Here is a 22,180-nt window from a genome sequence, read left to right as displayed (position 1 = left end):
TGCTTTTCTGTCTCCCTATCTGCCCATCTCAATGGGCACACCCTAAGAGCTGACCTAGAGCACTTCTCCATGGGCGTCTACCACTAGGGAACTTCCTATGACCATGTGTGCTCACGAGGGTGCATTTTGTTTAACAGGGCAGGGCTAGCGGGCAGCAAAGGATCTCATGCCCTCTTACTGGGGGCTGGACTGAACTATGGAAGTGTCTACTCTGGGACAACAAAATGCCCTCAGGTATACTTGTATTCCATTTATTCCAGTACAAAGCTGGGTCTGATTCTTTCTCCATAGTGCACACAAGGCCAAGAGCCTGCTCAGCTCCCAGTGTGTACAAAACCACCATGCTGGAGGCTGGGTGAGTAGGTGGGCATAAAGTTTGCCTTAGTCTCAGCACTTTCAAATCTTTCCTAAGGTTTTGTTCTTGTTCCTTCCCTGGCTAGATCCCTCTGCCTTATGACCTCATGACCTTGAGCATGGCATCTAAGTCATCGGAACCCTAGTGTTCAGAGGCCGGCCAATAGATAAGTTACCATCCTCTGTTTGTGCTCTGAGACTAATTGTGGTGTTTGAGCATTTGACTGACATTGACTCTCCTGAGTTTCTACTTCTGGTCTTCCTTAGTTCCATTTCCACACTCCAGCCATGGTTGCCTTACCTACCTCTGTACTTAACTCACGGTACTTACTGACTCTGTAATCCTGCTTAAATCTTTTTTTTTTATACCAGAAAAACACTCCGTTTGTAAATGCAAGTTCACTGAGCTGGACTCATGGCCTAACTTGTCCCTATCCTCCAATTCAGCTTTGCGCTCGCCTCCTTTGGTGCTCCAGGGCAGCGGTTCCCTCAGCCTGACTATTTGTTTCTCTCGTTTCTTCTGAGTTCTTACTCTTACTCCAGATCTCAGCTGAAATGATTCTTCCCTTTAGAAGCCAGCCTTGACCGTCAGCTGCAGCACCCTGGTCACCCTACCACCAGTTTTATCACTGTGTCTTCCTTGTCCTGTGCCGCTTCTCATTCCCAATAGTCTCTAAGAGCCATGGGCTTCTTGTACCTCCCTGTGTCCTCAGTATCTACATCATACAATATGGCCTCAGGATCTTTCTTAGTACAATGGTCCTGGTGTTGACTAAAACGGGTTCCTAGGTAGAGCTTTGTGTTCTTAAAGTATCCCTTTGTTAAACTTCAAAGACCCCAAAGCGTGGAGAACAGTACAGAACACTTAATTCTCAGAGAAATTATATTATGCAAGAACTTTCTTTAAGAGAAAAGCAAGAAAGACCTTAGCACTTGGGGGTGAGGGGGAGGCGATGAGGAAGGGTAGGGAGAAGATGGGAAGATTATAGGAAGGAAAGAAGGGTCATGGAATTCTGGGTACCAAGCTGTTAACTTATATGAAAAATGTGTCACTGAAGGCCCTGAGATGTCCTGTCCTGTCTTAGTTAGTGTTTCTATTGCTATGAAGAGACACTATGACTACAACAACTCTTATAAAGGAAAACATTTAACTGGATGACTTTTTGGAGGTTTTGGAAGTTTAGTCCATTATCATCATGGCGGATGTAGTGGTATGCAGGCAGACTTGGTGCTGGAGAAGGAGCTGAGAGTTCTACATCTTGCAGGCAACAGGAATTGAACTAAGATACTGGGCATGGCTTGAGCATATATAAGACCTCAAAGCTTACCTCCACAATGACATATTACTCCAACAAGGCCAAACCTACTTCAACAAAGCCACACCTCCAGTAGTGCCATTCTCTTTGAGCTTATGGGGGTCAATTGCACTCAAACTACCACACCTCCCAGGTTCTTTGAAATGTTATATTGTGCTTTGCTCTCATTGTTAATAGAGCACTGTACTAAATAGCTTTCCATATAAAGACTCGGGAGGATGATCCAGACTGCCGTGTGTTCTGTATTCAGGTCCTATGCATGGATGGTATGGCCCTTTCAGACATGAAATGGTGTCATATGAGAAGGCTGTGAAAAGTAGGGCTGGGGATATACTCATTGGTAGAGTGCTTGCCTACTGTGCATGAGGGCCTCAGTTCAATCCTAGTACCATAAAACTGGGCAAGGTAATTGGGGTGATAGGAATGGAAATGGCTGACATAGGCTCCTGGAAAATGGCACTGCTAGGAGATGTGGCCTTGTGTGTCACTTGGAGTGGGCTTTGAGGTTTCAGATGCTCAAGCCAGGTCGAGTATCACTTTCTTCCTCCTGCATGACAATCCAAATATAGGACTCTCAGCTCCTTCTCTAGAACCATGTGTGCCTGTGTGCTGCCATGCTTCCTGCCATAATGATAATGGACTAAACCTCTGAACCTGTAAGCCAGCCCCAATTAGATATTTTCTTTATAGGGATTGCCATGGTCATGGTGTCCCTCTGCAGCAATAGAAACCCTAACGAAGACAGTTATACACTTCTGTAATTCCATCACTTGGGAAGTAGAGGTAGGAAGATCCAAAATGAAGATCATTGGGTTATTCTCAGCCATATAGAGAGTTTGAGGCCACCATGAGCTACATAAGACCTTGTCTCAGAATAAACAAACAAGCAAAGAAAAGAAAGAAGCTGTGAAAGGGCACTGGGCTTCCTCAAGAACCAGACAGAGGGTCATATGCATGCCCTTGATTGCAGACCATTGGGCAGCATTACAAAGAGTGATTGAATGATGAAATCAAGGTCAGTTACTTGATTCATTTCCCATATTCTTCACATCTTGGGCAACTGCCCTCTAGGTGATCATATCTGAGGCCTAAGATGATGCAGGGAATCTGGTTCCACCTGCCAAATGCCTTTTCAGATGGAGTACATATGGATGCTTTGGATCATTCATTCATTCAAATATTCTAATTGCAAATGAAACTGAAGTCAATATATTCTTGGAAACACATGCTGTGTGCTTCTTGACAATAATTACTTTTCATGAAGGGAGAATAAGGAAGTTGTAGCTTACCGTGTGTGTGTGTGTGTGTGTGTGTGTGTGTGTGTGTGTGTCCCCTCTGAATATGAGCTTTTCATGAGTATTAAAATCAAACAATAAGAACCCTTTCCCTCTGGAAATTTAAAGATGGGTTAGATCACCAACTAAACCAACAGAAGTACTTAAGTACAATAATGCTATACTTTTATGGAATGTTTATGTGCGTCGCCAATGGCAAGTTTCAGTTGACCCTTTCTGTGCAATTCTTACCTGATAATGTAGGCGATGTTACAAGCACCCAACAAGGCGAGTCCTAGCTTCTTCGATGGATAGTGGTGTGGTCTGAGAACGGCTTCAGCCAGTGAGAAGGGCAATATGGAGGTATGCTACAGGAGGAAATACGACAAACTGTAAGGAGGGCTCCCTTACTTCTCAAAGTGCACATAGTCCCCTTGTCCCTTTCCAGTCTATCCAATTGTACACTGCCAGGTTGACCTTTGCAACACTTGAGTTAGGTCATTCTCCTTGGGTGCCCAAGGCCCTCCTGCGGCTCCCAGTTACCTGCTATGTTAGTCTAAACTCCTCTGGGGGTTATAAGGCTCTTTGAAATGTACTACCATCGTCTCTGGCCTTGCCTGCTGCCTGCTGTGCTCTTCTCCTAACACACATACACACACACACACATACACACACATATACACACACACACACATACACACACATATACACACACACACACACACGCACACGTGCACACACACTAAGCTTGTATATTCATACACTTTCTCAAATACAGTCTTACACATACACACACATACACAGGCACATACTTTCCTTTATGTATATACCCATAGATACTTTCTTTCTCCACTTGGACAGGGCAGTGTCCCTCAGAATTCTCTGTACTCTGCATGCTGTTCTCAATCCAGAAGCCTCATCGTGCTCCATAAGTGTCTTTTCCCTCTATGTGCGTGCATGGATCCGTGCTCCTGACAACTAATGCAATCTTCTGTGGTGTTCTCTGTGAATTTTCCCTCTTGCTAATTTCTCCTGATTCGCTGCTGTTATATCTGGTGCCATGTAGTCTCACACTGAAGTTGTGCACCCATAAGCACGGGTGTGGGGCAGAAAACACATCCCACACTTTCTGTGTTCCCCCACTGCAGTCATTGCTGAGCTCAGGCCTGCTGGGGATGGTAGGTGCTGTGGAGTATTCATAAGGCTCCTTCTGAAACTCCCTAAGCCCATCTTCCTCCCCATACCTTCCCTCTTTATAACCATCTGCTTTGTCTTATCTTTCAAATACTTCAAACCCCATTTAAAAAAAAAAAACACAATCAAGGAAGTGCCCCTTTAGAGATGAGGTTGATGGTTAAAAACTGCCGGGGTTGCTCCCTTCTGGGTTTTGGAAGCTGCTCTAGGTTCAGTCCCTGGCGGTCTATACACAATGCTCCCTTCATTACTGAAGAGACTACAGAGCCCTTCTGTGACTCTGTAGCCTGGTTTACATCGTTCTTTGCAGGCCCTTGCATCCAAAGCCTCCTGATGATAAGTCCTGGTGGTTATCAGCACCCAAGTCACAGAGTCCTCAGGGTTTGGGAGGGTCTGTGTGCTTCTACCTAGCCTATGGGGCTGGAGCTCAGGTCTCTGGCTCAGGGCACTCCTCACTGTCAATCTCACAAGACTTGTGTTCAGGAGTCCCCCACAAGAGTTGGTAGCTTCTTTTGTACCTTACAGCTAGGACCCAACAAGGAGATCAAGATGAGCTTCAGGTGACCAGTTTTGTAACATGTGGGACTAGAGTAGTAAGGAGCAATGTTAAGGATGGAGTGAGAGCATCATTGGCTGGAGTGTCCCAGCCAGGGTCACAAATGGGTGACACTGAACAGCCGAGCATCCTAAGGGCTTGGGATCCTGTGTTGTAGTAACAAGGCATGGAAGGTAGCATAGTTTATATGCACTTTGCTTGAAACTGGTCCTGCATGTGCTGACTGACTAGATGGACACACAATGTAGGAAGTTCTATATTCTCTCTTGTGCCCTGTACCTTTCTATGAGTCTGAGTACAGTTTGCTGCTTTTGTGTGTTCCTCCAATGAAGAAGCATGGTGCTTATGGGCATAACCTTCTGAATGTCACCTCGGGGCAGTAGTTGAAGACCTCTGGGCTGGGGCTACCCTGCTGTCAAATGGGGACACTACGTGAGCACTTTTGGTAGACTCACATCATTTAGTCCTAGGTCCTTGGCAGCATCTGGTGACCACCTGCCATGGTTGTCGCTAACATTATTGTGAATTATAGCCTTCTTATGGGTGGATTCAGGGTGGAGAAGGGTCTGGGGTATTCATGACTTTGCAAGCAGCTACAGCAGGCATTTGAGAGGATGAGAGCAGAACCATCTTGGGTCATCCTGGGGACTCCCTTCTTTGCCCACCACAGGCACCAAAACTCCCAGACACAACAGATTCTGATTCCTGATTATACTCAGTGACTGATCTCAGTGCTGTCTCTAACTAGAAGCCACCATGGGAGCTAAGGGACAGAGCTGTCTGCCCTGTGTAGACACCTGCCTCTCTTCCTTCCGTTGCTCTGCAGCAGTAGGAAGGAAGAATCCAGCTTCTATTAAGAGTCATTAACAGGTCCATTATGCTGGCCATTGAGCTGACAGATTTTATTAACCTCACCCACAACCAGAAGCTCCCTGTTGTCTGCACTAATGATCATTGGGAACAGAATGCCTGTGGAATAATTCAGTATGTTTGCATTAGGAGTAAATGAGTTCATGGTGATTAATGCTTTTACAACCAACAGCTCGGGATGCATGACTGGCCACCTCTACTAGGTGCCTGCCCTTTGCCAGTGACATTCAATTGGATTTCCAAATGAACCCTCCCTGATGGCTTCTGGGAAATTCACTTCCGTGATACCATTAGTGATGGTCCATAGACGGCAGCTTCTCACCAGTGAGAAGGTCTTTTAAAGTATCACATTTTCTCACAGGGGCTTGCGGTAGGCAGGAGCAAGGCTGGAAGACTGCAGTCTACAGGCTTTGTAAATATTGAGGCACTGAGCCAAGCATGACGCAATGAACCTCGCAGCGTTTCAGATGTATCTGCGTTTCACCTTACATTGACATAAATTACATAACCTTTGCCAGAGAGCACATATTTCAAAGAAAAAAAAATAGGGAAAAAAAAGAGTTCAATAAGAGAAAAAATCAAATATGCTTTCTGCTTCCAACAAAATCTAATAATTAGGCTGGGATTGACACAAATTAGAACGCTGCCAAAAATTACCGAAAACAGTGACTCATTCTGTATTTCAATTAACAGTTTCTCAGTTTCCCTTAAAAACCGTGAAGCTGACAAAAATTAATTATCTCAGAGGGGGTAAAATATTTCCTTCTGAAGTAAACAAAACATCACAGGCTGGAACAATGGCAAATGTAAACACAGTGGGTGGGGCGAGCTATCTCTCCTCATCAATGAAGTTGTCGTTTGGGTGCGTTCTTCTCTCAGTGTGTCTGTTCAAATATAAGGGAAGTGCTGCTGGCCCTATTTGTCCTTCCTGGTTATTCCTTCCCCCTCACTCTTTCTATAATGCCAACTTCCATCAGAGTTACGTGTGAACTCTTAATTTAGGTATTAGTATGATAATTGCACTTTAGAATCTCTGGGGTTGTGAATAATGACCATAGAACGTTCTTACTAGATTTCAAGAGTTGGCAACTGGAAATAAAATGATAATGGTTTGCGCTTGTATTCCTGCTTGCTTCCTCCTTGCAGAGAAGCAGCTGTTACCTGGCCCTGCCTGTGGACTAACCGTGGATACCTTCTCTGCCTGACTCTCAGGAAGCAATCTTCAGCCAACACAGTAACTAGTGGAGCCCACAGACTTCTTGGTTTTTGTTTGTTTCGGTTCCAGTCTTACTCTGCAGTGCGGGATCTGTCTTCTAGTATTGCAGTTTTAGCCTGCTCATAGTCACAGAGGCCCCCAAAGACTACATCCACAGGACAGCCAGGCACCTCAGACTCCGGAGGTACCATGGGGTTTGGGGGAGGACATTCAATTTTCTCTAATGAAAAAATACTAGGGTGACTGTGAATTTTAAAAATCAGATAATACTAATAACTTTAAAATGTTTGGTCTTTGCTTCTTTCTTCTGTTTATTTTCTTGCCAGAATCTTTCTTGTGTTGAGTTCACTCGATCAAGATCAACCAGCCAACTTTTGTCCTCTCAGATCAGCCTTCAGGCAGTGTCTCCTTTCAACACCCTTTCTGACCCCAAGCTGATGACATACTGCTGTTTCCTACAGACCCCGTGCTCTCAGCATCCCCTCTGTCAAGACAGCACTTATATCTAAGAACCCCGTCCTGGTGTTGACTTTTCCCAAACATCAAAGCGTGTCAGTGAGGGGGCTTCTGCATTAGGTTAGTTGAGGAGGGAGGAGCAGCTCTAAATGTGGGAGGTGTCATTCCATGGACTAAAGTCTCACACCAAATAAAAATGGGAATGGAGCTGAGCCCTCACCTCATGGCTCTCTGCCGCCTGACTGTGACTACCATGTGACTCAGGCTCTTGCTATCATGGCTTCCCAGTCTTGGTGGCTGGACAGTCCCTCAACTGTGAGCCAAAATTAATCCTTCCTTCCCAGGTTGCTTTGGTCAGGCATTTGGTTATAGCAATGAGAAAAGTGACTGATACAACTTCTTTTCATGGTGCTAATGGGTGGCGCCTTTCAGATGAACTTTAGTGTGCTGTAAGACCTCATTTCTGAACACATAAAGATGGATCTCATGATAAAATAGACACACCAAAACAAAAGGAACCTGCACAAAAGCTCCTTGGGGACAAGCATGACAAAGACATCAATCAAAATTTTAAATGTAAATGCAAGAGATGGAAGAATGGAGGCCAAGTCAACCTTATTGAAGTATTGTTATTCCCATGCTGGTCACATGGCTCACGATTATGCCCCTGTCCCTTTCCATGCAGTGACAGCTGTTTGGTTAATCCTATTAGGGCAGAGCCTGGTTTTGTTAACACCATACAGTTCCCCAGCTAATAACTCTTGACTCTTCCTCGCTGGCTTCCCCAGCTGACTTTCTGCCTCAAATCCCCACAAGGCAACAGTGGAGGTGTGGGGTGGGCAACTGGGAGTATTTTATAGTCCCAAACTAAAGCCATCTGTAGTGTAGACTCCCTTCCATTGTTAAAAAGGTACAGTTTTGCTTGAAGTAAATCTAATAATAGGGTAGTTCAGAAGTGTACACACAGGTCACTCAGTTTTTGCCACTAGGGAATCTTGGATTTTAACTCTTGTGCATCTGCTATTGGCAAGACTCTTCTCCAGCCTCAGTATTCTAGTTTTAAAAGTGGACTATACTTGTAAAACAAAATTCTCTTTTACTTTCTAGGAACTCACTGGCAAGACTCCACTGTAATTACAGAGGCAATGTGAAATTGCCTTGGGCAAGGGGTGGAGGATGGAGGGACATAAACCATCCAGAGACAGATCTACAAGCTCTAGGTTGATTTCCACTATCCACCTAGGTAGGCAGACACAGGCTGCCCACCTGCAAGGAAGTTAAAAAGCAACTGTCTCGTTTATGGGAAAGGATCGTCATGGTTTTTCCATGTTACTCCGAAAGGCACCTGGACCGATGAACTAATGCAGGGAGAGATGGACAGATTTATGTTAAAGCCAAACCAGCCAACCGGCAAGGGCAGAACCAACAGTTCACTGTGGAGTCCCTTCATCGTTATGCTGGAAAATTTTCATAATAAGACACTGAGGGGGTTGAATAGCCTCCACTCATCTGGAAATAAATGATCCTGTAGGGGAAGAGAGGAAGTGTGCTAGTATTTATCATATAGATGTATTTTTGAACAAGTAGCTGGACGACAACTTCTCGAACCTTCTGAAAGCTTTGTAAGCCATCTTCCACTTGCAGACTAGTATCCTTTGGTTTAACCTGGGGTTAACCCAAGCATCGTTCTCCTATCTGGAGAAGCTAGCTGGTTTTAGAAGAGTTTGGCCTGGAGAAGTAGTGATGATTTGGATTCTATCTAGTCAGAGCCAGATAAAACAGACATCTGAGGTCCCAGGACTGTCTTGTCAGCATATTCTGCCTCTTCCTGTCCTTTCCTCTACCCTGTCTGCAACACTGGTTCTTATAACTATTGACTTATTCCTTTAGACCTTAGATCCAAACTTGATATTCCCTACAGTGCTTAGCTTTTAAATCTCAAGCTTCAACTTGCTGGCTTCTTCCCGTGTGGTGGTTTGAATGAGAAATGTTCCCCATGGACCCATGTATTTGACAGCTTGGCCCCCAGCTGGTGGTGCTGTGTAGGGAGGTTACGGGACATTTAGGAAGCAGAGCCTTGCTGGAGGAAGTATGTCACTGGGCACAGGCTTTGAGGTTGTACAGCCTGCCCCTACTTCCTTCCTTCCTAAGTTGCTTTTGATCATGATGTTTTGGTCATAGCAACAAAAAGTTTGGGGTACGCCTATCAGGAGCATATTTTGCCATATTGTAATCTGGCCAACCTCCTAAATCAAGTCTCATACGACCACTTCCTGCTCAGAACCGTCTTGTGGTTCTTCCCTTTCCCCCTTTCTGTCCTCCTTTTTTGTTTGTTTGTTTGTTTGTTTTTTGAGACAGGGTTTCTCTGTGTAGCTTTGCACCTTTCCTGGATCTCGCTCTGTAGATCAGGCTGGCCTTGAACTCACAAAGATCTGCCTGCCTCTGCCTCCTGAGTGCTGGGATTAAAGGCGTGCACCACCACGGCCCAGCCCATCCTCCTTCTTGGTAGGCTGTCTTCTGGTAGGCCGTCTTCAGACTCCGATCAGCTTCTCACTGTATTTTTGCTTCTGTTGGTCTTTTTTTTATGACTCTTCACTTTTGTTTGTTTTAAATTAGTTCATTTTTTTTTTTCTCTCTTAACTAGCCCTATGTGCCTTTGAGATACCTCTCATCTCAGGTCCATTCATTAGCATTGAAAGACATAAGAAAAAAATAGGACTCAAGAGAACAGACGCAATAAACCAACCAGAAAGCTTGCTGTGCTCCCGCTGAGACTCACATTACTCAGCAGTGAGGCTCCAGATAGCTGACATGAAAGAGAAGGGAATGATGTGGCTTGCTTTTAGGTTCCTTTTGGAGCAAATGAAGGTTTTCCTCTTGTGAGACGACTGAGAAGAAATGGTTAGTTACCATTGTACTTCATTTAGGGGGCGTAAGTGATCTAGCGATTTTGACAGTATCCCCATAGCAAAGACTCTAGAATCTATGAACTGGCATCCTTGGAAGGCAACAAGATAAAGCACGAGGGGAGAGACCCTTCCTTGCAAACCATTGTGCAGCATGTCCTGGTCTGAGCAGCAGACCCCAAGCGCCATTTTCCTCGTATTTTCATTTTAACTTTGCATTGGATGTCAGCCTCTTTGTGTAAAGCCCAGAGTGCATGAGTTATCTACTGGTGGTGACTCAGATGCAAAACCTTGGAGAGTTTCTCCCTCCTTCTCTGCTACACTATTTTTGGAGAGCCTCTCCACTCCCCTCCCCTGCTTCCCCCACTCCTTGTCCCCCCTGCCCAGGCAGGACACACCCTTTCCTGAAATGCCCCCCTCAGAACCATCCAGTGTGGTTGTTAGTTCTGTTGCAGCTTTGTGTGTTTCCACTCCTATTCTCAATGAGATTACAAATGCTTGGGGGACAAAGATCTAATTTACTCTTTTCTGCACTCCCGTCCAGTCAGATAATAAATACTTGACTGATCTTCCTGTCACAGAGGAAGGTAGAGTCCTTAGTATGGCTTGGTCACCTATCTTTTCTTAACCTCATACCCAAGTTCCTCTTCATCTCCTTCTGGTTACTCTGTATCCCCATCTGAAGACCCCTGTGCCCTCTTTTATTTTTATTTATTTTTTTAAAGATTTATTTATTATAAATACAGTGTTCTGCCTGCATATTTGCCTGCAGGGCAGAAGAGGGCACCAGATCTCATTATGGATGGTTGCGAGCCACCCTGTGGTTACTGGGAACTCAACTCAGAACCTCTGGAAGAGCAGCCAGTGCTCTTAACTGCTGAGCCATCTCTCCAGCCCCCTGCGCCCTCTTTTAACACCGAAACATCATCTGTTTGTCCCTCCATTTCTTCACTCTCTTTACCTCCTTCCCTTTATGGAAGGCTCAGTGACTCCTGGGTGAATCCCAGCATTCCAGTTGATATTCCTCATGGTCTTCCTGGAGCCCTCTGTGCTCAGTCCCATCACTGCATCCTAAAGCCCAGAGCATCTTCCTCAGACTGAAGCAACTCAAGTCTTAGGCCACTTAATACTGGTGGCATTAATGAGCGAGGCCAAGAAACAGTAAAGGGGGAGGTGGAGAGTTTTTCTGCAGAGCCTGGAAAGGAACCCAGAGTGGCGCCCATAGGCATCAGCCTCCATGTGTCAGGATGTGTGCATGAGGGAAGTGGCATAGTCAGCCTCACAATGAGATAGCGGCAACTTCATCATGGCTGGAGAGGGTATGCTAGGTCTTTAAATTATGTCTTGGATATTTCAAGGAAGGCTATGAGCAAGGGACGCTCCTGGGAACAACCACCACCACCAACAAATGGCAGCTTCACTGCATGCTCAACCAGTGGTACTGGCATTTAGAGCCAACATCCCTGCATGGAGTTGGAAGACTCAAAGGCAGCATACACAGCCCTTTGTCTGTCCCAGGACTACCTAGGCTACCTCCATCCTGAGGTTGGGACAGATGGAGCCCTCTCCCCTATGGCTTTGTTGAATAGCCTCTCTACCCCCTTTTCTTCATCAATCTTCCTCCTACATTTCCTCCATGACCCCTTGTCTTCCTCCATGACCCCTTGTTGGGTACACAGATACGAGACAGACAGACAAGGAACTCTCTAGATGGCTCTTCAGAGTTGATGAGAGGTTGATCTCAACACAGAGGGGGTTTAGGAAGCATCGGGGTTTTGGCTTGCTTCGTGGGCACTGCGTATCCCAGGCAATGCCATTTCCTCCCCAGTAGCCTATTGCCACGTCAGCAAAGAACTTAGGACATGAAGACAGCTGCTTTCCTTGGGAAACAGCAGTGGTTCATAAAAGCACCCTGTAAGCACAAGTTCGGGGCCACAGTTCCGAGCCCCCCTCAAGGCAGACCCCATGAGGGACTACTTTCCTTTCTTTCTCCTTTCTTCCTCATGCTGACCCATCGTCCTATGCTGATGGAGTTCACTATGTGCTCTGCAATGCTGTTGCTCATTGGTGATTTTCCTAAATGTACACCAGTCAGTTGGTTCAGGCTTAGTCTCTGTGAGTGTGTTTCTATTGTGGTCTTGCCAGTAGAGAAGAGGATGGCTGAAGGTGAGGGCTGAAAACTGTCCTTAACATATCCATCTAGCATCTTAAAAGACAGAGTGCGGAATCCACACTCTCAGCAACTGAAAAAATAGTAATGAATTTAAACTTGGATTTCTGTCAAACCGACCCTGTCACCCTAGGGCAAGACTACTTTTAAACTTTCATGCGATGGAGGCTCTGAAAACACTAAACAGTAGTAGGTAGCATTGTGTTCAGCCCTTGGAGACCACAACAGATGGACACATCTTTGCTTAATTCAAAGAACTATACTCCTCACGCGAGGCCCACTGGGTTGAAATCTTTCTGTCTTAAAAACTTGGGGATCTTTTTTCAATAGTTTTGGGCCCCTAGCCAGGTCTGATTAGTTCATAATGGTTACCAAATTGTGTTTTGTTGTTTTGAAATGTTATTTTAGATACCTACTTATCCTAACCTACCTTTAAAATTATAAACTCTTTTCTCTATGAAAAAAGAACTCAAAATAAAAGAAAAAATGGCTGTGCATAGGTTATCAAACTGAAACTGTCCAGTATGACATTGGGCACTCAAAAATATTTAGACAGGACAAAGAACTGGGAGTCATCAGAGCATTAAAAAAAACTCTTTAAAAGTTGAAGAAGGGAGGACACAACAGAGGGAGGAGATGAATAAGATCTGGAAGGAAATACTGAGGGACCACCAGAGTGGAGTCAACACTTCTCAAACTCCACACTACTGACATTTTAGAAAAGATCATCTTGAGTTGGGGTTTCCCCTGTGTATCACAGGATGTCAAGTGCCAACCTTGGTTTGAATACATTAGATGTCAGTAGCACAGTCCCTACTCCCAGCATGACAATCAAAATTGCCTCTAGACATTGTTATACGTCCTCTGAAGAGTAAATTCCATCTTACCTGAGAGTTGAGAGTCACCTAAGTTGAGAGTGAGATGGAGTTGGGAGTCAGATAGAGTTGAGGGTCAAATGGACTTTGGGGGTCAGATGGAGTTGAGGGTCAGATGGAATTGAGGATGGGATGGAGTTGGAGGTCAGATGGAGTTGAGAGTTAGATAGAGTTTGGGATCAGTGAGATGGAGTTGAGGGTCCCTGGCTAAAATGATGGTCTAAAGACTGTTTTGCAAAGGAGATTGACAGAAATGGTCAGTTTGGAAGTCCTGTAAAAAGAAAACTAGGTGATTTCAGTAATGATGTGGTTGTATGTGTCCCAACCTGAGGAGATATATTAAAACATAGCAACAGAGGCTAAGGACATAGCTCAGTTGGTGAATGTCTTGCCATACAAGCATTAGGACCTTGGATTAGATCCCCAGCATCCATGTAAAAAGTAAGGTTCAGGAGCATATGCCCACAATTCCAGGGCTAGGTGGAGACAGGAGGGTCTCTGGGGCTTCCAAGTCGGTCATTCTAACCAAGTAAGAAAGCTCTAGGTTCAGTCAAGACCTTGTCTCAAAAAATAATGTGTAGAGTGATTGTAGAAAAACCCTCTGGTCTCCACACATGTGTACACATTTGCACATGCACACTTGAATTCGTATACACACACATACACACAAAGACATGGTACCAAATTAACTAAATACAGAGGCAAGAAGACTACTGTCAGTTCCTCCCTGCATTCCCCTGCTGATCATCCTTCCACAGTGAGTCCTGCACTCCTTGCCCAGGGAACCACGGGCTGTCAACCTCCTGTTTATGGTATTAGACATGGACCTTGGAGAGACTTTGGAGGTTAGCCTAGAGATACTGCCACACTGCCGTTTCCAGCTGTCCCACAAACCCAGAGACTGACTGAAATCTCAGTTGTGAATATAACATCTGGGGACCTATGTGCACGTTAAGTTGGTGACAATCACTTTCAGAACCCTCTACACTCCTGAGAAAGCATGCCTGGGATATTGAAACCAGCCTCCCATTACCCAGAAAGTTGATTTACTTCCTCCTCCTGGTTTTCTTAGAGAAAAACCAAATGAAAAGGGCTCTAAAGGTCATGAAACATCTCCTCAACAAAGAACAGTAAATGTGACTTTTCAGAGCCTGAATATGTGTCTAGAGATGATATGCCCAAAATACGCTTGGTAAGGTGTCTGGAATACCCCTCTGAAATGATTCTGCACTTTATGGTTTCCAAATGCAGGAAACACAATACAACAAAAACTCCCCTGCAGTCCTCTGCATGTTGATAACGTTTTAGCTTTCAAATCTGAATTCTTGCTGGTATCATCTGTTCCCTGTAAGGGAAGTAAGGAAAGGCTGAAATCTTTTGAGGCTTTTCTTAAAATTCTGTTCTTAAAATAAAAAGTCTTTGATTAGAAGTCAGCATTTGAAATGTTAGGCTCCATGGAGGCCACTAAAGAAATGCTTCTTCCTGGTGAAGCTTCATATTTCAAGGGTTTGCTTCCATCATACAACAAAACAACTCCACAAGTCACCCATCTGCAGGAATCCTTGCTTGTATACGGAGTACACCTGTCAGTATCAGTGCTGACCCCACCATTGCCCAAGGGAGGAGAACGGGCCTTTTACACAGGTTTGTTCACAGAGAAAGGATGTTTCTATTTTCAACCATGGCTCTTCCCTTTCCTTTGACCACATCTCATGAATCTGATGACCTCCACGATTGTGTGTTCATTTCTCTTCTTACTTTCATCCCCAGCCACATTTCTTCCTTGCTTCAGTGGCTGTTTGGACTCTCCTGGGCTACTGAATGTTGTTGCCTAATATATACCTAGCAATGGTGATAACCAAGCAAAGTGGAGACCAGCAACAAGTCTCCACTGAAAGGTCTGGCTTTGAGCCATGACCCAAACCAGGATAGATACTATTCGACAAAATGGATGCTGTAGCTATGGTACTGTTCTTGTCTTAAAGATGAACTAGCCTCAATATACCAGGTCTCACTCAGGTAGAACCAAAACTTCCATAGGTATTTCAAGGTTCTATGTAACTTGGTAGAATTTCATTACAACTTTGTGTACAAAAGAACAACCCCCCCCAACCCCCCAAATTTCATAAGTGCCAACTGCCTTCACAGTACAACCTCTCTCCTGCCACGAGTGACGCTTGATCTCATCACACCCTACTGTGCCCCCAAAGAGGAAGAATCCTGGGGTTGGTCAAGATTACAGGGCAACAGTGAGGCTAAACAGGGACACCTTCGTCCTTTCCTGTAATAACCTCCATTGTCTATTATATACTACGTGCTCTGTATGGCCCTTAAGGGAAAAGATGAACATCTCTACTCTTGCAGACTTCACTAATGGACAAAATTTCTATAGTCAAGAAAACACGCTACCAACATACTGTGTGCTGTGAAAGAAGACTGAGAAACTATGCATGGGAACATGGGCAGAAAGGTGTAGTATGGACAGAGTCAGGGGCAGCCATTCAGAGATCAGGTTTAATAATGTTTTGAAATATACAGGGAACCATTCAAGAGCAGATGGGGAAGATTCCAGGTAAGAAGGACTGCATGGGAAAAGGTCCTGGTAAAGGAAAGACTTCAAGGTTCATAGGAAAAGAGAAATGGCAAGAATACCTAAAACTCACCAGGCGTTAATGACACACACCTTTAATCCCAACACTCAGAGGCAGAGGCAAGCAGATCTTTGTGAGTTTGAGGCCAGCCAAGACTGTATAGTAAGACCCTGTCTCAACATAAATAAACAAGGGGTTGGAGAGATGACTCAGAGGTTAAGAGCACTGGCTGCTCTTCCAGAGGTCCTGAGTTCAATTCCCAGCAACCACATGGTGGCTCACAATCATCTCTAATTAGATCTGGTGCCCTCTTCTGGCATGCAGGCATACTAAACAAATATAAATATCTAAATAGATAGATAGATAAATAAAATAAATAATAAATTCCCGGCACACCAAGAAGAGGGAGGTCCCATCTGAGCTGGTAGCAGTAAGTCTGATGAACATGGTTCAAATGAACTAGGAAGCCATGGAGGACCAAGAGAGGTGGCATTTTCCAATCTCTTTTGCTGTCATGTGGAGAAAGTTAAGAATGGTGACAGTTATGACCAGTTTAGAGCTCTGGCATGGGTCATGTAGGAAGTGGTTGTAGCCCCCAGCATGTCAGCACTGGTTCTAGAAAGTGACCAGAAATGCTACCTACTTGAGTAGAATGGATAAGATACCTAAGGAGTGGGCAAGGTTGATACTGACTCTTTTGTTTGTTTGATATTTCTATTGGTTTATATTCACTGAGCATAGTTCTGGGTTTCCTAAAGACAATTTCTTTCAAATATATCACCTGATTTGACCATGTTCCTCTCCACAACTCTGTCTTCCCCTCCCCCACAATGTGTCATCTTTCTTCCACCAGTCTCTCTTTCTGTTTTCATGTCGTATATGTATAGAGCTTTTATCTACATAGAATATAGGAGCCACCAAGGAAGGGAAGTGTGCAACACCTGTCTTTCTGAATCATGTATTTTACAAAACATGATGACATCACTTGGCATCCATTTTCCAGACAGAATGCTATTCGATAGCCCAGGTTTGTCTGGAACTCACTATGTAGCTGAGACTATGGTCTTGAATCCACAGAAAGCCTCCTGCTTCAGTCTCCTGAGTGCTGGGGTTACAGGTATGAGCCTCCCCACCCAGCTGGCTTTTATTTCTATGACAGAGTCTCACAATGTAGCTCCAAACAGCCTTAAAATCACAATTCCAATTCTGGCTTCTATCTTAAGCAATTGGTAAAACATGGCTCCAATTCCAAAGTTGGAGAAGCCCAGCATAGGCTCGGTGATGAAAATAAAGCGACTGGTTCTGGACACGTCAACTCAGAGAGGGAAAGGGACTCATGACCATTTAGGCAGTATTGAAGACACTTGGAGGAATCCTGCCCAGCGAAGAGAGATGAATGCCCGTGAGGTCATGGGAAAACAAAAACCTGTCCCAGAACAGTAAACACAGCAGTGAGCCTCAGGAAAGCCCCAAATATTACAACAAGAACAAATGACGGGAACGAACGACGGGTTTCAAAATTAACTCTGAACTTAATGGTCTCAACTTTCCCATCAAAAGACTCCGACTAGCAGGCTGGTTTTAAAAACAGGTACCTCTATTTGTTGCCGACAAGAAACACCCTCCATTTTAAAGACAAACACAACCCAAGGGTAAGAGCAGGCTGGAAAAAACGCACTCCCAAGGAGAATGCAAACACAGAAAGCAAGCAGACACCACGGTACGACCAACTGACAGAACAGATTTCAAACCCAAATGAGAAGAGATGAAAAGAGTCACTTCATATTGATGATGGCGACAACCCATCAGGAGGCTTTGTGACCCAAAGCACACATACATGGAACAGTGATGCAACCCATTTCACCCGGCAAACTCTACTTGATGTAAAAGCACAGACTGGCATCACCCAAGAACAGTGGGTCACATGGAGACCTCGCTCACCCATACTAAAAGCATCCAGACAAAACAACAAAGGAACATCCGAGTTAAACGACATAGATCAAACAGATTTAACAGAATGGTCCATCTAGACATCTTCTCAGCAGCCCCTGGAGCTTTCTCAGATCTCCCCTCTGAGATCTTTTATTTACCCCAAGGACTCTTGAGGAATGAGGATAAGAGACTTAGTAATAAAGAGGGGAGAGAAACAGAGAGAACTGCAGGATAGCCTTGAGAGGGCCTGGGTCCGTATCCATTGGGCCTTGACTGTCTCCACCCTGGGTTTTTAAAGGAATGCCAAGGGAAGTGCAGACCATCTCAGACACCTGCACTCAGGCCCGTTTTCCAATCATCCTTTATGCGGACCTGCTTGGTAAAGCCACGAGGAACCTGAAAATGGGCTCCCACAAGATCTCATTCTTTGTTTCATAAGTGCAGCCTCTGGTGAGGGTGTGTGCGTACTAAAATCTACGTTAGTGCCTGCCCTGTCTTTATTACACTCCTGTTTTTAGAAGATACTCTCACTGAGTTAACATTTGCAGGGTTTTGTGTGTTTGTTTTGTGTTGTTTGGGTTTTAAACAAGGACTCGCTATGTGGCTGGCCTCAAACTCACAATCCTCCTGCCTCAGCCTCCCAATTTCTAAGGTTACCATCATGTGCCGTTTTAGCAGGGTCCCAAAATGGGCCTACAGGCTCAAGCCCCGAGGGTGAAAAGACGTCCGTGACCCAAACTGTCAGAGAAATGGCAGCCAGGGAAGACCTCAAGCCACAGGAAGAGCCTCCAGCTCTGTGGGGAGGAAACAGGACGCAGCCGACAAGGCAAGGGCTAGAGGTCAGACTGCTCCCCTAACAAGTGTGCCTTAACTCCTGGGAGGGAATGTGGCAGGCACTCAAGGTACAAAGGTGACCAGAGAGTCATAGACTTAGCGTTAAACCTAGGAAAAGTGCTTTTCACAGCCACATACCTACTGCACAGCAGGGGCATAAGGCTGGACTCAGATCTGACTAGGTAGTGCTCTCTTCCTCTTCTCCTTTTCTTCCAGGTTTGATGGCACTTCCTTGATTGGTCCCATTTTTTTCATCTTATTTCCATGCAGTCCCATTCATCTAATGAGAATCCACTAGGTTCTCCAGAGCTCAACCCAGGGGTCTTAGAGAGGCAGTTTCACTGACATACACATCAGAGGAGGAAGAGAAGGAAGAGTGTAGATCCCATTTCCTGGTGGAGACCAGCCCTCAGCTGAATCCTGCCTTTAGCTGGGGGCCAGGATCCCAGAGGCATGGCTTCCAGAGGCTCTTTAGGGAAGGAAGGCTGACTTGAAGACTCCAAGCTCTGGTTGTGGAGGAGAATATATTCCTGCACCTGCCTCCAGCCTTGAAGACCTGCCACTTCTGTCCCTCTTATGGCTGACCTGCTTGCTGCACATCTGCTCTAGGTTGGCAACCCAAAGCCCTCTGGGATCTCTCCAACTAGAACTCCTGCCAACAGTCTCTGTTGGCACCTTGAAGGTCACTGAGAGCACAAAGCTGTGATACTTGCCACCTCTCTTGATTGGCACCCACAGCCTGCTGACAGCACACGGCTATGAGACCCACTGGCTCTCTTGGTGGCATCCTCCTGCAGCTGAGAGGCTCAGAGTCCCTCTATTGTCTACCCACTACATTTTTAGAGGGTGGGCAGGACAAGACCCCAAGACAGGAGACTCAACCCTCTCAGCACATTGTCTTAAATCAACTTTTTTCCTTGCCCCCCCCCCTTCTCAGGACCTGTTATTCCATCGTTGGTGCTGAAACACATCCACAAGTCTGACAGTATGCTGGTCCCTCAGTGTCTACAAGGGTCTGGCTACAGGATCCCTTTGAATACCAAAATATTTGGATACTCAAATCCTTTATCTAAAGCAGTGGTTCTCAACCTTCCTAATGCTGTGACCCTTTAATACAGTTCTTCATGTTGTGGTGACCTCCAACCATAGAATTATTTTGTTGCTACTTCATAACTGTGATTTTGCTACTGTCCTGAATCATAATGTAAATATTTGATATGCAGGGTATCTGATAGGCAACCCCTGTGGGGGTCATGACCCATGGTTGAGGACTACTGGTCTAAAACATGGTAACATTTTCTTTTCTTTTTACAGTCTATTTATTGATTGTGTGGGGAGGGGGTGTGCATGTGCACATGTACAATGGTGTGTGTGTTGCGGGGGGGGGGGGGGGGAGGTCAGAGAACAAGTTGTGAGAGTCAGTTCTCTACTTTGCCATGTGGGACCTGAGACTGAACTCGGGTCATAAAGCTTGGTGACAACACCAACATTCAGAGCTATGACATTTACTTAGAAACAGTGCACACCATTCTCTACACGTTAAGTCACCCTCAGAGTACTAACAATGGCCAACACAATGTAAATTCTATGTAAATAATTTCTACACTGATGGTTTAGAGGACAAAAATAAGAAAAAAAGTCTGAACATGTTTGGTACATAAGCGTTTTCCCCGATTATTTCCAGTCTTCATTAATTGAACCTGTAGGAGTCCAAACGGGAATACGTTTGGAAATGTGCCCTTCTAAGGGCTGTCCTCAGGACTGTCGTTCATCTCGGGTGTCTGCAGTAGCACACACGTGGCCCAGTAAGAGTGTTTTTTGTCTGCCTCCTCGTCCTGTATGGAAATCTTTTTTCCTACTTCTTCAGTATGATGATTCATTGTTCATAAACTCGAAAGAAACAGTAATTATCTCTTCAAATATTTCCTTTATCTCACCTTTTTGTTATCTCTCCGCTTTACTTTAACTTTGGGAAATTTCCATTACTTTCTTGTATGTAAGCCAAGCATTTAAAAAGATTTTTTAAAATGTTTTATTCAACAGTTGAGGTGCCTTTTTCTTAATGAGACTTTTCCCTTTTCGGGCCACTTTTCTCTGAAGAGGGCAGAGATGAAAGTCACTTTGGATTCGGATTCCTTTGACTATGAATACCTATCTCCAAATGTCAATACAACCCGTTAATTTGTAGGTTAACTCTAAAACTGTAAAGTAACAGTGGGGAGGAATGGGTCAGTGGGAAAGGGCTTGACTTTAAAGCCTGAGGGCCTGAGTTCAGATCCCCAGAAGCCAGACATGAGAGCAGGTGTCTGCAATCCCCGCACCCCCACAGGGAAATGGGAAGTGGAGACAGGAAGTGTGGAGGCTTTCTGACCAGCTAACCCAGTGGACACAGCAATGAACAAGTGGTCCTTTCTCCAGCAAGGTAGAAGGGGAAGTTCAAACTTAAGGCTGTCATCCCCACACACACCCATGGCATTGGAGCCATACTCATATACATGAGTGTGAGCTCATGCATGTGTGTGTGCAATTCTTTTAAACACAGGATGGTGAAATCAAGGGACCTTCTAGGGAAGAGGGAGCTCTCCATCAGATGCTGTAAATGAGAGCCAAGGTCTCCATGAGCTGCCACCATGGCTTCTCTTGCTCATTGTGTGAGGCGTGTGAACCCTATGTGTTCATCCAGGAGCCACCGCCAGCTCAAGGTCTGCAGTCTTCCCACACACCTGTTGTCTACTTCCACTGGACAGTAGCGACCCCTGCTTCTCTTTGGGTCTCATGAGAAGGCCTCTTGCTTAGACCCCATGGAGGAAGGGATGCTTAGAACTGTGTGGTTTCTGACTCTCTATGCAATGGAGAAAACAGGGAAGAAGGTGGGCAGTTCCAAGTTGGCCCCAGTTTGACCCAATTGATTATAACTGAAATTCAAATGTTGTACATATAACACATTGTGTGTGGCAGGGGGTGTATGTGGGCTCCACCATGTCTGCATATGTGCAGACAGGGCTCAATAACAGCCATCTTCCTCTATCACTCTCTCTCCATATCTATCTATCTATCTATCTATCTATCTATCTATCTATCTATCTTCTATTGAGACAAGGTTTCTCATTTCAGCTAGAGTGGCTGGCCAGTGAGCCCAAGGGATCTATCTGCCTTTCTCTGTTTCCTTCCCTTCCCCCACCATTGGGGTTACAGAAGTGGGCAGGCACACTACATGGATTTTTACATGGGTGCTAGGGGATTAGATCAGATCCTCATGGCTTGCACAATACCTTACCACTGAACCATTTCCCCATTCCCATATATAACATTTAATTTGCTCTCCACAACATTTCTGAGGCTTAAAGAGAATCAACATACTTTTCCTGTTCTAAGGAATCCAACTATCAGACAAGTTGAACAACTTTCTCAAAACCAGACAAGACAATGGCAGAAACACCATCATGCTGTGGATTGTAAAAATCTTCCCCCATAGGTTCATTCATGTGTTTGAACACTTAGTCCTTAGCTGGTGAACTTATTTGGGAAGATTCTCGAACTGTTAGGAGGTGGAGCCTTGCTGGAGGAAGTAGGCCATAGAAAACAAACTTTGGGTTTGGTTTTGTTCTTTTGCCCATGTTCGACTTCCTGTTCACT

The 22,180-nt window shown here is 45.0% G+C and overlaps 1 protein-coding gene across 1 annotated transcript in view; it reads right to left on the bottom strand.

Annotated features, from left to right (window-relative positions):
* Adtrp (androgen dependent TFPI regulating protein) overlaps positions 1 to 22,180 on the bottom strand; it is a 67,630-nt gene that overhangs the window by 17,275 nt on the left and 28,175 nt on the right. The window contains exon 4 of the mRNA XM_052728062.1: positions 3,197 to 3,312. Coding sequence (XP_052584022.1) covers positions 3,197 to 3,312 — 116 coding nt within the window. The remainder of the gene's footprint in view (positions 1 to 3,196; positions 3,313 to 22,180) is intronic.

The sequence above is a fragment of the Peromyscus californicus genome, unplaced genomic scaffold (assembly GCF_007827085.1).
Source record: "Peromyscus californicus insignis strain IS unplaced genomic scaffold, ASM782708v3 Scaffold_8__1_contigs__length_139910024, whole genome shotgun sequence".
Classification (NCBI taxonomy): domain Eukaryota; kingdom Metazoa; phylum Chordata; class Mammalia; order Rodentia; family Cricetidae; genus Peromyscus; species Peromyscus californicus.
This window is presented reverse-complemented; position numbering and strand designations above follow the sequence as displayed.